Below are 12,015 nucleotides of genomic sequence, written 5' to 3'. Positions count from 1 at the left end.
GAGCTGTCGACAAAACACCTGCAACATAAACTGCAACCTAAACTTCAACCCAAACATCAATGTGGTTTCGCTTCTATTCCGTATACGTCTGAGGACATACATGGCGCCTTCATACGGTGCCAAACATCAATGTAAGAAACTTCCTATGACCTCCAAATACTCTACCACCTTTGAATACTCTATCACCTCTACACACCCTGTCACCTTCTACCAATTAAACAGCCTTGCCACCACCAAGTCTCTGTCTACCCCCACCTGCAGGGCGACGTTCACCACTAACCTCGCTCTAAAGCAGACAGGAACCATGTCACGAACAAAAGACATTCGAGCATACTGCGGTCCGGGCCGCCCTCTTATGTTACGTTGGCCCTCGGCGCCAGAAGGGGTTGACGATGCGAAGAGTTCGGGGTTGATTTGTGCGACGGTCGTGGCGCGTGCGATGTGGTCGCGCATCAAGCCACAGTTTTGGCCCGAGCAAAGAGATGACGAGGACGCGATTACGACGTATACATTCGCCGACTTCAAAGACGGGTTGCCGTGGCTTGCGGAGTCGCTCCAGGAGATCTGGGAGAAGGCGAAGGAGTCAACACAGCAAGGCGGGCAGGTGGACGACTCGTTCGCCGGCATCTGCAGGAGCCCCCGCTTTGTCAGGGCCTTCTGGGCCAACCCGCTGTTTCGGCTGACGACGGACCATTACAGGGTTGGTTGGCAATACGACGAGCCCCACGTCGTCCTTGGGGGCGATGACCTGGCGAGACAAGCTCTCGTGGCCTGGGATGGTGTCGAGCCAGAGACACTGGCGCAAGCCATCAACAACCTGACATTCAAGAAAGAGGATGACCGGAGGAACATAATTTCCGCATTCTTCTCGAATCCGAGCCTGCTCCAGGTTGACTTGACCCCGGGCAACGGCTCAGACAAGTCCCTTGCCGACATACAGACCTTCGAAGCGGACAGGTGGGCCTTCGTGCCGAACTCGCACAGCCCGTGCGGGAAATGGAAGGTGACAGGCCAGGTGCATTACTCGCTTATGGCAGTTGTCCTACACCGCGAGAACGAGGACGGCGTCGACTCCGTCCGGACGTTTCGTGAGAACGGACAGGAAGAGCTGCTCGAGGGTGTGTGTGAGATTGCCTGGCCGTTTGATCTGGACGAGCCAGTCCCCGCCGGCCGCAAGGTCACGGTGTTTTACAACTCAGCCTTGCCGTCCGGCAAGGTTTATCCCCTAACTCCATCTAAGAGATTTCCAGCCTTGCCCATGGAACTCAATGCGGATATCAAAGCACAGGTCTGGGGCAGTGTCGAGGCGGAGGGCGGCGAGGCGGCAGAGGACGAGCTTGAGCTGGCAGACCTGTTCATAGCTGGGCTGTCGCAGTGGAAGTCAGTCCGGGACGAGCCTGCGGCCGGGTCAGACAGACACGGCCCACAGTCGGCGTCAGCAGACATGCAGGGCCACGGCGAGAGGGAGGCGCGCCCGTCTGGTCGATCACAGACGGACCCTGCACCTGGCAAAGCCTCCTCGCCGCGGCGCACTGCTCGGCGCAATCAGCAACCCAACGCGTGGTCCAACGCGCAGTCCAACGCGCCGCTCGGTGCGCCGACAGGGCCACGTGCTCAAAGGCCGCCGAGGGGACCACGCGAGGAAGCCAGCGGGCCAAACGCCCTGCCAATTCCAGCTGATCGTCAACGTCTAGGCGACGGCCAGGTCGGCAATAGTGTGGCATCTCGAGGCGGCCGCGACAGGGGTGGCCGCGGCAGGGGCGGCCGCGGTGGGAGATGATCGTCGCCTCGGCCCGGGCCGCGACAGCGTTACAAGCATGTGGAGCACATGGCAACTTTAGTTGCCGCTAGGGAGGACATTGTGGGAGTGGTGGATAAAGGATAGACAAAAGAGGAGAGAATTGGCAGGGTATAGAAGAGGTTACTAGAATAATTGTGGCGGAACAAATCACTCTCACTGCGAACCCAAGTCTACTGCACATTGCCACGGCTTCAATGCCTCGTAGTCTCTGCCAAACCATGCCTCGCTCTGCGCCCCTAAAGTAAACTGTTGTGGATCCGAACCGAGACCCATTGAGCCACGAAGCAAGCTCACATATCACATGTCGCGAGCTTTGCTTGGGCGTACGCTTCGGGGCCCTGGTATCTCTCCCCATCGATGCACGGGGCCACTTTGTCACTTGACCGATCAGCAAATCCATCAAGAACAAGTTCTGTTCCGCCTGGGTGGTTTAGCTATTTCGCCACATTCGAGTCCCTCATTTGTACCACTGGACAACATCTTGACAGAGGGCTGTCAATGCGGTAAGAGTTGGGCTCAATGCCATTGGGAGCCGGTGTGACGAGGTTTTGAGGCAGAATGTACTTGGTTTGTAGCAGCGAAAGGTTGGTGTCCTGGTGTGAGACCTGGAACGCAGTCGCCTTGTAAAAAATGAGCGGGCGTTGTCTGTTCTGTACGTGTAAAATTGGATGTAAATTTACATCAAGTATTAAAACACACGGTGTCGTTGGGCTGGCTATAAACACATCAGTTGGTGGAATCCAAGAGCATGGAGTGTGTGCAAGTGTGTCCTGTGACTGGGCCGATGCAGCAACAGCCAACGCTGCTCCAGGTATTAATTCGAGATTGACCTTGAAGTTAGACTTGTCCCCCCCCTCGTTGCCTGCCCCAAGCACAGAAAACTCTGCCTTCGTAGCTTGACTGACAACCCCGGCTGTCTTGCAGCTCCTGCGCGTGTCAACCCAACACAAAGCATCGCATTCACCACACCCACGTCGGCAGCGCAACAACACGATGTCAGCCATACTGGAAGGTTTCGAGCCGATGGTGCCGGCTGTGAACGGAAAGTTACGAATTGAGCATGTCTGCACGGGTGGAAGCACGGTAGAGCCATTGCCATACCTGGTGGATGCGCAGCGCCGATCAGACCGGCGCGCAGGAAGAAACACCTGGGTCTTGATGGGCTCGAGCACCGAAGAGGCCCTCCTTGTCAGACAGCTCCGATCCATTCTTGGGCGCAGGACACGGGAGGGGGGCAGTGACGACGACGACAGAGGCCGCTGGGGTGTGCGATGCACCCAGGACATGAAGGACTTCTCCCCCAAGGATGACTGCGTTGTCGTTACGACATTGGAGAATGTGCTCTTCCACCTTATGGGTGCCAATGGAGCCCACCCACGTCATTTCAGCAGCAAGATGACATTCATGATGTACCAGGGATGGGGCAACATGACGTTGAAGGAAGCATACGCACTCAACAAGCTTGTCAGGTTCGCCTTTGACAAGGCGGCGACTACCAGTCACATTTTCTGTACGGTGTCGAGCTCAGAGACTGGGCCTTTTAACCAAGACTGGGTGGCGTCGCAACAGGACTGCAGGGTCGTCACAGGAGACGAGACATCCGACCCCATCACCTTCACGGAAGACACCGATGAGCCACTCCAGGCAATGGACCAGTTGCTCCAAGACTTGCGGCGGGAGAAGAAGACCCGCGCGATAATCCGGATGGAATACACAGATGCGCTGGAGCTAGCTACATTTGGCGGGGAGCCGGAGGTCTTGGAACAGCACTGCCACCTTCTGTTGTCCGGCGATAGCCCAGATGAGACGTGGAAGAAGTTGTCGGACACGTCGAAGCACATTCTCACGAACGGAAGGGAGGTGACCTACCTTGGAGATATCCCAGGTATAACCCACGTCGTCTTCTATCCTATGCGGGAAGGCTCGGTGTGGCATGGAAAGTCAAGCCAGGTCGTCGTCGATGCGGGCGGACTTGTGTGTCAACTGCCAGAGCTGATGCACGCCATGTGCTGGAGGGGTAGTGACAACACTCCTGCGGTTCACTACATGGCATCGGGCGACTTTTATGAAGCACTGCGGGCAGAGTCGACGGAACAGATGGTGTGCACCTCACACTTCGACAACCACGTCCTATCCAGTCTCTCAGAATGGCCACAAGTCCCAGCGGTCGACCTGCCGTTGAAATGCGGGGGGAACCCACTCGTCATCGAACAGAGGCTGCGTCGGCTCATGAACAAGGGGCTTCTCGAGCGGGACGATGCAGCGGAGCCGCGGCCCTACCCGTCGGGGTTGGTCCGATACGGCAGCTCCCTCAAGCGGACAACTCTTGGCCGAGTTGTCTCCGAGTTGGTCAAGCCGTACCTCACCGCGGTAGACAGTGCTCATGCCGCCTGCCTCATCGGTCAGCTTGTTTTGAAGATGACAAGCGCGTCTGCGGCCGTCAAGGATGCCGTGTGCAGCCTCGCCGCGGTGCTGACCACCAAGGGCGACAGTTTCACATACATTGACTCGATGATCAAGCCGAAGGAGACCTTCAAGAAATACACAGACAACGATGACAGCGTGGCGACCGAGCTATGCCTGAGGGGCCCCATCTGGCTTGCCGTGTGTGTGTGGCACTTCACGCTGGTTGACGACAGGTGGAAAGAAGCAACGACTCTAGAGAAGCGTCAGGCAAATATCGTTGAGAAGTTTATACATGTAAACAGTCGCAAATTGGTTCTTTGGTACAAGGACTCGTTCGAGTGGGAGGCTTCTGGGCAGAAGATCCAGCGCTTCTTCGGCGGCTGCGGCGTGGATATTGCCTACGCCGGCGTGGAGCACAAGCTCTCGGCCGAGGAGCTCCTGGACGTCGAGGTCATGCTCGTGACGGCCTTTCTGGACAAGCTGGCTTTTGTCTTTGTCCCAGCCAGGGACGGCGCGTTTGGGCACAACATGACTACCGGCACAGAAATGATGATGCCGACTGACGAACAAATGCGACTCATCGATCTGAAGATGTGCTGGGAAGAAGACAAGGCAGCGTTAGGGCGGGAAACGCCCGGGGTCTACTGCATATTCACCCACTGTAGGATGTACTATAAAGACGGCGTTCCGACAGCCAGGCCTTATGACCTGACACATGTCTCGACAATGGCAGTGCGAAGGGCACTGGACAGGATCAAGGCGCCGGTGGTTGACGGCGATGTGTTTTCCAAAATTGCGGTGAACTATATCTTGGAGCAGTAATCACTTGTTACTAGCAATCAATACCCTCGCCCCGCGTATCATTCAAAGTGCTTGACTCCTATGCCTGCCTACCAGCCCTCGTGATCTGTGTGCTTAGATTTGTCTGCCCATGTTGAAAGGCCGGGACACTCGCATGCCAAGCTGGCATCGGGAGAAGGGGGGGGGGCATTGTACCTCGGACGCCAGCCGAACGTGGCGAGGCAGGATCAGAGAAGACTGGGAAGTCAACAATTAGTCGAGTAGTTGCTTCAGTTGATCTCGAAGAATCAATCAACCTGTGATCAAATCCTTGAGACAACCTAAGTAATTGACCAACCCGGTGATCAACATGTCAGTCCACAAGCACACTCGCCCATCAATCTCCGGCCGAACCAAGCGAGATCTGTAGCTTATGAGAACTCTTATGAGGAGAGCCTATGGGTTTCATGATCATTCGATAAGTTTCTTAATTCATTTTCCCTCGGGAATAGAGGACTTGCGCAGGAGGGAACAGGATGGAGAGCTTAGCCATGGGATGCAGCACTCAGCATTTGCACCAGAGGTCAGTAATTGAACTCAATCACCAAGGCCATTTACTTGCAGCAGTGGTAGGGCTCAGATAGCTCGATTGCTTGACCCACAAGCTTGCCCCCCGTTGGGAAGCTCTGTTGACACAAAACAGCTGCAGCCCAAACCTTGCAGACTTGCTTCTTTCCTTTTCCCACCACGCAACCTCAGCAACTTGTTTTTGTACGTCAAAGCTCCCCACCACGCCGAATTTTAATGTTTCCTGGTGCTTTATACTCAGTGAATGATTGTGAATCGATCAGTGCTAACCATTCTACGAATTTCGCAGACGCCAAATTAACCGTTTTCAGTCAAGACAAGATGCCGCTTAGGAAGATAGAGGGGAAGGTAAGGTCAGTGGCCGGTGAGAGGGCGGAAGATGCGAATTCAGAGACGAATTCAGTCCCCGTGTCTTCGCAGTCGACAAGTGATGAGGGCATGGTGTCCAAGAGGAGCAACACCGGCCAGGGTGAGTCACGCGGTCGGTCGACACATGTCGAGCGGGATAGACGCCGTGCCCCCACGATCCCACCTCCTACACAGGACTGGGGAACTGGCCGAGGACGCTTTGCAGCTCGCAGCGAGAGTGTCGCCAGCCGTGGAGAGGCAAGACGCGATGCACCGTCGGGTGGCAAGAAGCGTCGGAACGAGAGCCCCCACAACCAAGAGCGCGGGTCCAAGGCAATGAAGCTGTTCAGTCCCTCAAGTCAGGACCTATTTGATTCGATGTGGGTACCGGGGGGCCTTCAGCTGCAAAAGGGAAGGCTGGGCACCATAACGGGCGTCAATCGGCTCGATGGCGGCCCGGAGATGCCTAACATGGTCGGTCAGTTCGTCGGGTCGATAAGTGACTTCGTCACCGCCAACACCACAGGCCAAGGGCCCGACCAGGACGCGTTTGTCCTCGATGATCCCAGGCTGGCGGCAAGTCGCAGCGCGACGGGGGAAGTCGTGTCGATACACATACCGATCCACCGCGATGACAATCCCTTCTCAGCGACAAGTGGTGGCCGGGCTGCTCGGACTCCTCAGGACGGCCCGCGGAAGTTGTTGTTAACGCACCTGATGCAGAGGAACAAGGCGATGAAGCCATGGATGTCGTCTCGGAATTCCTCGCCAGCCCCCTCGACCCGCTCGAATGTCCGGGGAGACAAGGTGGATCGGGCCGCCGCCAAGGGCAAGGACAAGGTAGCCGGCGCCATCGATCTCACCAAGGAGAAAGAAGCCAAGGCCACTGAGGCCCAGACAGTCGATCTGACAGTGTTAGACGACGCAACATTATGTGAGATTTGTCCCAATATGGGGTCTCACACCACCGGTCGATGTGGTCGGGTGACTTCGATGGCGCATGGGGACACGACCACGGACCCATTTTGCAACATCTCCGCCAGCCGCTCGCGGAATGGTCCCGATCAAAGCCTGCACGCCCTGCAGGGTCCCCAGAAGGGCAAATTAAACATTGCCTGTCCAAACCTGAGGTCTTGCTGGGAATCATACAACTTGAAGCATGCTTGGCGGAAGCTGGTTGTCGAGCGGAGGAGGATGCCTCCACTTGCAGTGTACACGGAACATTTCTGCTTCGTGGCTATGACGCTCGAAGTCTCGAGAGTATACTTCAATGGCGAGATGCCACCAGAGATGGAAGGAATCTGGCCGTACACAAAGGCCGACGCGGTCAAGTTCGAGAAGGAATGTGACAAATTCTGGGAGACCGGCATGGAGAACATGCCTCGAGGAGAGCTCGAGGGTCTCACCATGGCCGAGGTCAGACAGGCCTACGAAAACGGCAGGATCATGCCCCAAGTCCGGCACGAGGAGTCTGCCCAGATGAGGAAGCGAGCTTTGGTCCCGTCAGGGCTCACGCGGAGTATTGATCATGACGGTGATCTACAGATGGATGACACAACCAGCTCCAGTCTGTCCAAGAGAGTCGGCCCGAGGCACCGGATGAGAAGAGAAGACGTGTTGGAGGATTCGGAGATCGCTGCTGAGGCCCAGGACGAGAAGCAGTCTGTCCTTAGGATTGGCAGGTCCTTGGAAAAGGTCCGGCGGCGCCGCTAGATGACAAAGGTGTCCGATGTGTCGGGGGAGGAGCATGAGCGACCGCGGTGGCTCAGCCCTGGAATCGCACAGGAGGAGAACGGATGATCCACTTTGTCATGCTGGAGTGGAAGATTCGGGCACGAAACGCGACTGGCAGGGGAACGTGGAAAGAGAACGGCACAGCTCGAACCTCGGCCGCATTTCCAGGGAGAGTCGACAGCCTCGAAAGATGGTGAGTATATTCCAGCTCCCTGGCAGGGTCGTCTCTAACCGAACTTCGCAGGTGTGATCCTCAGCCATCGATAATTGCATACCCAACCTGCCTCTGATACCACATATCCACGAAGCCCAACCCTTGTTTCCTTTAATCTTCACATGAGGCTCGAGGCACACTGCCAGACAAAGTGATGAGGCTCGTCCCCAGGCCTTCCTTCTTCAACGTGCAATACCACCACCAGCCCCTCAAGAAAGTCACACAATGCTCGAGAACAAGACTGTCACAACAATGTACATCATCAAGACCAGCAACAAGCGGTCGAGTCGAAAGACACTCAGTGAAGCCATCCCAGTCGAGGAATCAATTTCCAAGGAGACAAGGACGTCAAGCAGTGGCCAAGAAACAGGAGGACTGCAATACCCTGACTGAACAACAGCCATCAAGACCGCCACGTTTTCAATCACACTAGAAGGGCTGTGTGGACTACACTGCAAGCTCTGGCATACATGAGACGCATACACAATTCCAAAAGAAAAAAGAAAAATGAAAATGAAAAACTCCCGCATCAAGCTCATCGGCGACCAGCACAAATCCAGACCAAGCAGAGACCGACCCAGCACTCGCCACTGCTCACAAATGAACGGAGCCTCAATCACCTCAGTGCGCCCCAGCAGTGCTAGAGACGGGGACCAGCTCGTGCACGAGCCTGAGCCGGATCGGAAGCGCTCATTTCACCAGCTTGCAAGATGGTCGAAGACTCACCAATGAGGGCAGTACCACAAGAGTACCAAAGCAGACATCTGGGAAGGAAATCAAACCAAACAAGACTGCCAAACAAGGCTGTCTGGCTGGCAGGAAGTCGTGACACCGTGACAAGGTGGAACGACACACCCATACACGTCATAATCGTAATGAATAATACACCATCAACCCACCTGGGCAAGACTGAGTGCAATCGTTTGATGATCATGTCGCCGTATAATTAAAGAGTTTTGCATCCAAAGTGACATGACAAGAAGGGGTTGACTGACAAGTGCGGGCATGGCCGGGCCACATAGAACTGCATAGCATGGCTTCCTGTCCCTGCTGTCTGGGCTTTTAGATGACCAGGTTCTCAATTGACATAGTCACATAGACATTGTTTAGTTCTGATGTATTGAAATTCTACCCTGTGTACTCCTACACTTTGACTTTTCAGGCATTCACCTGCCTTCATGTGCCTCTTGATTGCGCACTTGACTCCATCCAACCCCGCGGCAGACTCGCCGCCAGCCTCGACGATCCCCTCGACACAATGCCATCTCAATGCCGCCTGCCACTTTGTCATTGCACCCATTGGCGCAGACGGCGGCGGAGTCTGGGGACGAGGCTAGGAATCGCCAACCCTGGGCTTCTTGCGTCTTAGACCCGGGGACGCCGGTGGCCCCTGGCTGTTGTCCAATTCTTGCTGGAGCTGATCAACCACTGACTGCAATACACTTGCCCTCGTGCTGGCAGCATTGACCCCGTCCTCTAAACGTTGGCGCACATCCGCCAACTCTTCCTTCGTTGTACGCAGCTCTTCCTTCGTTGTGCGCAGCTCCTGCAGTTGCGTCTCAAGCTGTTGCCGTGTATCCGCCAGCTCCGCATCCTTCTTCGTGCGCAGCTCTTCAAGCCGAGACTCATACTGCTGACGTGCATCCGCCAACTCCGCGTCCTTGGTCTTGCGCTCTTGCTTGCGCCGGTCTGCTTCGAGGCTCTCGCGCTGTCTCTTCTGTCGGAACCTCTGGACCTCTTCCTCCACCTCTGTCTCCGACATCCCGATCGCTTTGAGAAATTCCCCAGACATAGGCGCGTCGTTGGCAGGCGCGTCAAATCTGTGCGGAAAAGGATCACCTGTAGAGCGAGGCAGATCAGGTTAGTCTTTGGGGAGAAGGGTCTTGCAAGCACAGACAAGGATGAAAGAAAAGAAAGGCACAAAAGTACGGAAATAACTCACCCTCGTCGCAGATCGCATCCCACAGCAGCTGGCAGATCCACTGAACATACTGCTCAGTAGTGCATGGTGTGCGGGTGTCCTCCCACTCGTCAACTGCCATTTCCCTGGCAATTTTTACAGCATCTTTACAGACGCTTTCAATTTTCTCGTCTTTCTTTGTACCGAAATACCCCTTGATTTCCACGAGGTTATGCACCAGACGAATCATCTTGCTCAAAATCTCTCGCGTGTTCCTAGACACGCCATTCACGTCGACGTCCACTTTCCCCATGGCTTCCGGCGATTTGACGAGGCAAAAGAGGCCTCGCCGAACCAAAAGCGAAAGAAGAGAACAAGAACAATCGCGGTGCTCAAAAAAGTTGAGCCGCGGTGGCGGTGTTGGCGGTGGTTGTGGTTGTTGTTGGGGGAAGCTCTCAGCTCTGCAAACGCGCGACCTTGAGTTTTACAAAAGGCTGCAGTCGGGGCTTCAGACCACACTAGTGCCAAAGGAAAAACCAATCTCCGGCAGGAGAGAGATTGACAGTCGCATGGGAGATCGGTTGATTTAGTGAGCAGCTCATGGTAGGGGGCTTGACTGGGTGCCCTGCGAGGCAATGTAGCAGGCCACCTCAAGCGTCAGCTGATTGGCTTTCTAGCCATACTCTCCAATTGTTCAACTCAGAGGAGTCTGACCTACTGACAGTTCCCGAGTTCGAAAGTTTACTCAGGATACAATCAGAGAGCATGGACCAGCGTTATTTTCTCTATACTATTATTAGTAGTAAATTATTTTTAAACACTAGGTCTTAAGTGTTTACTACTATATAAAAAAGTATCCCATTCTCGACCCTCCCTGCCTCTTGCTTTTCCATCACATTCAGCGTTGGTCGGTCCCAACATCTTAGCCTGTGCAGATCAGCAATTGTTGGCTCGAAGCCTATTCACCTGCTTTTCAACGTTCCTTACAACCGATTTACTACCAAATAAACGGCTCCAGTTGGAGGATATCCCTCCGTGAAGACTGACTACAGCCCCTATTACAGCAGGACGGATGTCCTTTGAAGGCGGCGGCGCCCAAGCTTGGGCAGCCTATGAGGCTGTCGGAGCGACCACTATTTATTGCCAAGGGTAGACGGATAAAGGACATTGTTTTGCTGAGCTAGATAGTTGTCTTGTCTCTATTTTCCCTCTCGTGACATCTACCGTAGCTGCTATTTCCGCCTGTTTTCTCCCGACGTATTCTTCCCTGCCCTTTCGACGCATATCTGTACAAACCCATCGCTCGTCACGCTGCTCAAGGCTTTATTGTCGCATTGGGATACTGACTCGATCCAAGGATTCATGGATACGACGTCCGCAATTGGGACGTTCCACAAAGACTGGAACATAGTGCAGTTAAATTTTCCTGCGCAGCGAAGGTTGAGACGTCAGCAATAGTGGACTTACTCGACATTTTACTCTCAGACTAAAAACGGGTGTGATCGCGTGTACCACACCCGGTTGAAGGAAGGCCAATTACCTGTGTCCGCTGCGCGTAATCCGATGTAGCATGAGCAGGCTGTTGGCTGCAACGACGACGTTGGTATGCGAGACGAATTCGCAAGTACGCAATAGTCATGTGCAAGAACGGGACTTGCTGTACGGCGAGATCAAATCGTCAGTTACTTCACATGGCATCCCAGCAACAGACGGTCTCTGGTGCGGCCAAGAACTGGCTGTTCTTGAGTGGCGAGGACAAGTAGGTTAGTTACTCACAAGGATCCGCCTCCCACCTGCGAATACAGTAGCTGCTACCCGGTGCCAGCTCACAATTATCATGCGACAGTCTCGGATTCCATTCAAGGAGATCCTCTACGGTGACACCCGCTGTCGAGGCCCAAGTCTGGCAGCGATTAGATCCGTTGGAGTCGAAAGCATTCTCGTATTCGAAGCAGTCATCAATAGTCCCTGAGGCTCGTGGCTGCAAGGAAGCCGTCGGCACAGGGGTTTGAGATGAGGTTGGCTCGGGCGGAGGTCTTGTAAAACTCGTCACGGGCGCGCCTGTTGTGGTATAGCCCGTATAAGTGGCTATATTGCCAACAGCCTGGACGCAGTATGAGGTATCAAGCCACAGGTTGCTGCATGTGTTGTCCACTTGCGGGTTGAGAAAGTAAAAGTCATCCAGACTGAGACTGAAAGCCACGGATATGGAGCTGCAAGAGTCACCTTCAACTGTCTTCGCGC

The 12,015-nt window shown here is 54.8% G+C and overlaps 3 protein-coding genes across 3 annotated transcripts; 2 read left to right on the top strand and 1 right to left on the bottom strand.

The window, feature by feature from the left end:
• Positions 1 to 234: 234 nt before the first annotated feature.
• KVR01_004773 (uncharacterized protein) lies at positions 235 to 1,780 on the top strand (the record flags this gene model as incomplete). The annotated part of the gene is made up of 1 exon (XM_044787944.1): positions 235 to 1,780. The coding sequence occupies exon 1, from the start codon at positions 305 to 307 to the stop codon at positions 1,778 to 1,780; it is 1,476 nt and encodes a 491-aa protein (XP_044646937.1). The 5' UTR covers positions 235 to 304.
• A 4,116-nt stretch (positions 1,781 to 5,896) lies between these two features.
• KVR01_004649 (uncharacterized protein) lies at positions 5,897 to 7,636 on the top strand (the record flags this gene model as incomplete). The annotated part of the gene is made up of 2 exons (XM_044790985.1): positions 5,897 to 6,044; positions 6,150 to 7,636. 2 exons carry the CDS (start codon positions 5,897 to 5,899, stop codon positions 7,634 to 7,636), a joined length of 1,635 nt encoding a protein of 544 aa, XP_044646813.1.
• A 1,427-nt stretch (positions 7,637 to 9,063) lies between these two features.
• On the bottom strand, positions 9,064 to 10,084 carry KVR01_004733 (uncharacterized protein; the record flags this gene model as incomplete). The annotated part of the gene is made up of 2 exons (XM_044787546.1): positions 9,064 to 9,710; positions 9,814 to 10,084. 2 exons carry the CDS (start codon positions 10,082 to 10,084, stop codon positions 9,205 to 9,207), a joined length of 777 nt encoding a protein of 258 aa, XP_044646897.1. The 3' UTR covers positions 9,064 to 9,204.
• Positions 10,085 to 12,015: the final 1,931 nt, after the last annotated feature.

The sequence above is a fragment of the Diaporthe batatas genome (genome assembly GCF_019321695.1).
Source record: "Diaporthe batatas strain CRI 302-4 chromosome Unknown Contig00004, whole genome shotgun sequence".
In the NCBI taxonomy this organism is placed as follows: domain Eukaryota; kingdom Fungi; phylum Ascomycota; class Sordariomycetes; order Diaporthales; family Diaporthaceae; genus Diaporthe; species Diaporthe batatas.
This window is presented reverse-complemented; position numbering and strand designations above follow the sequence as displayed.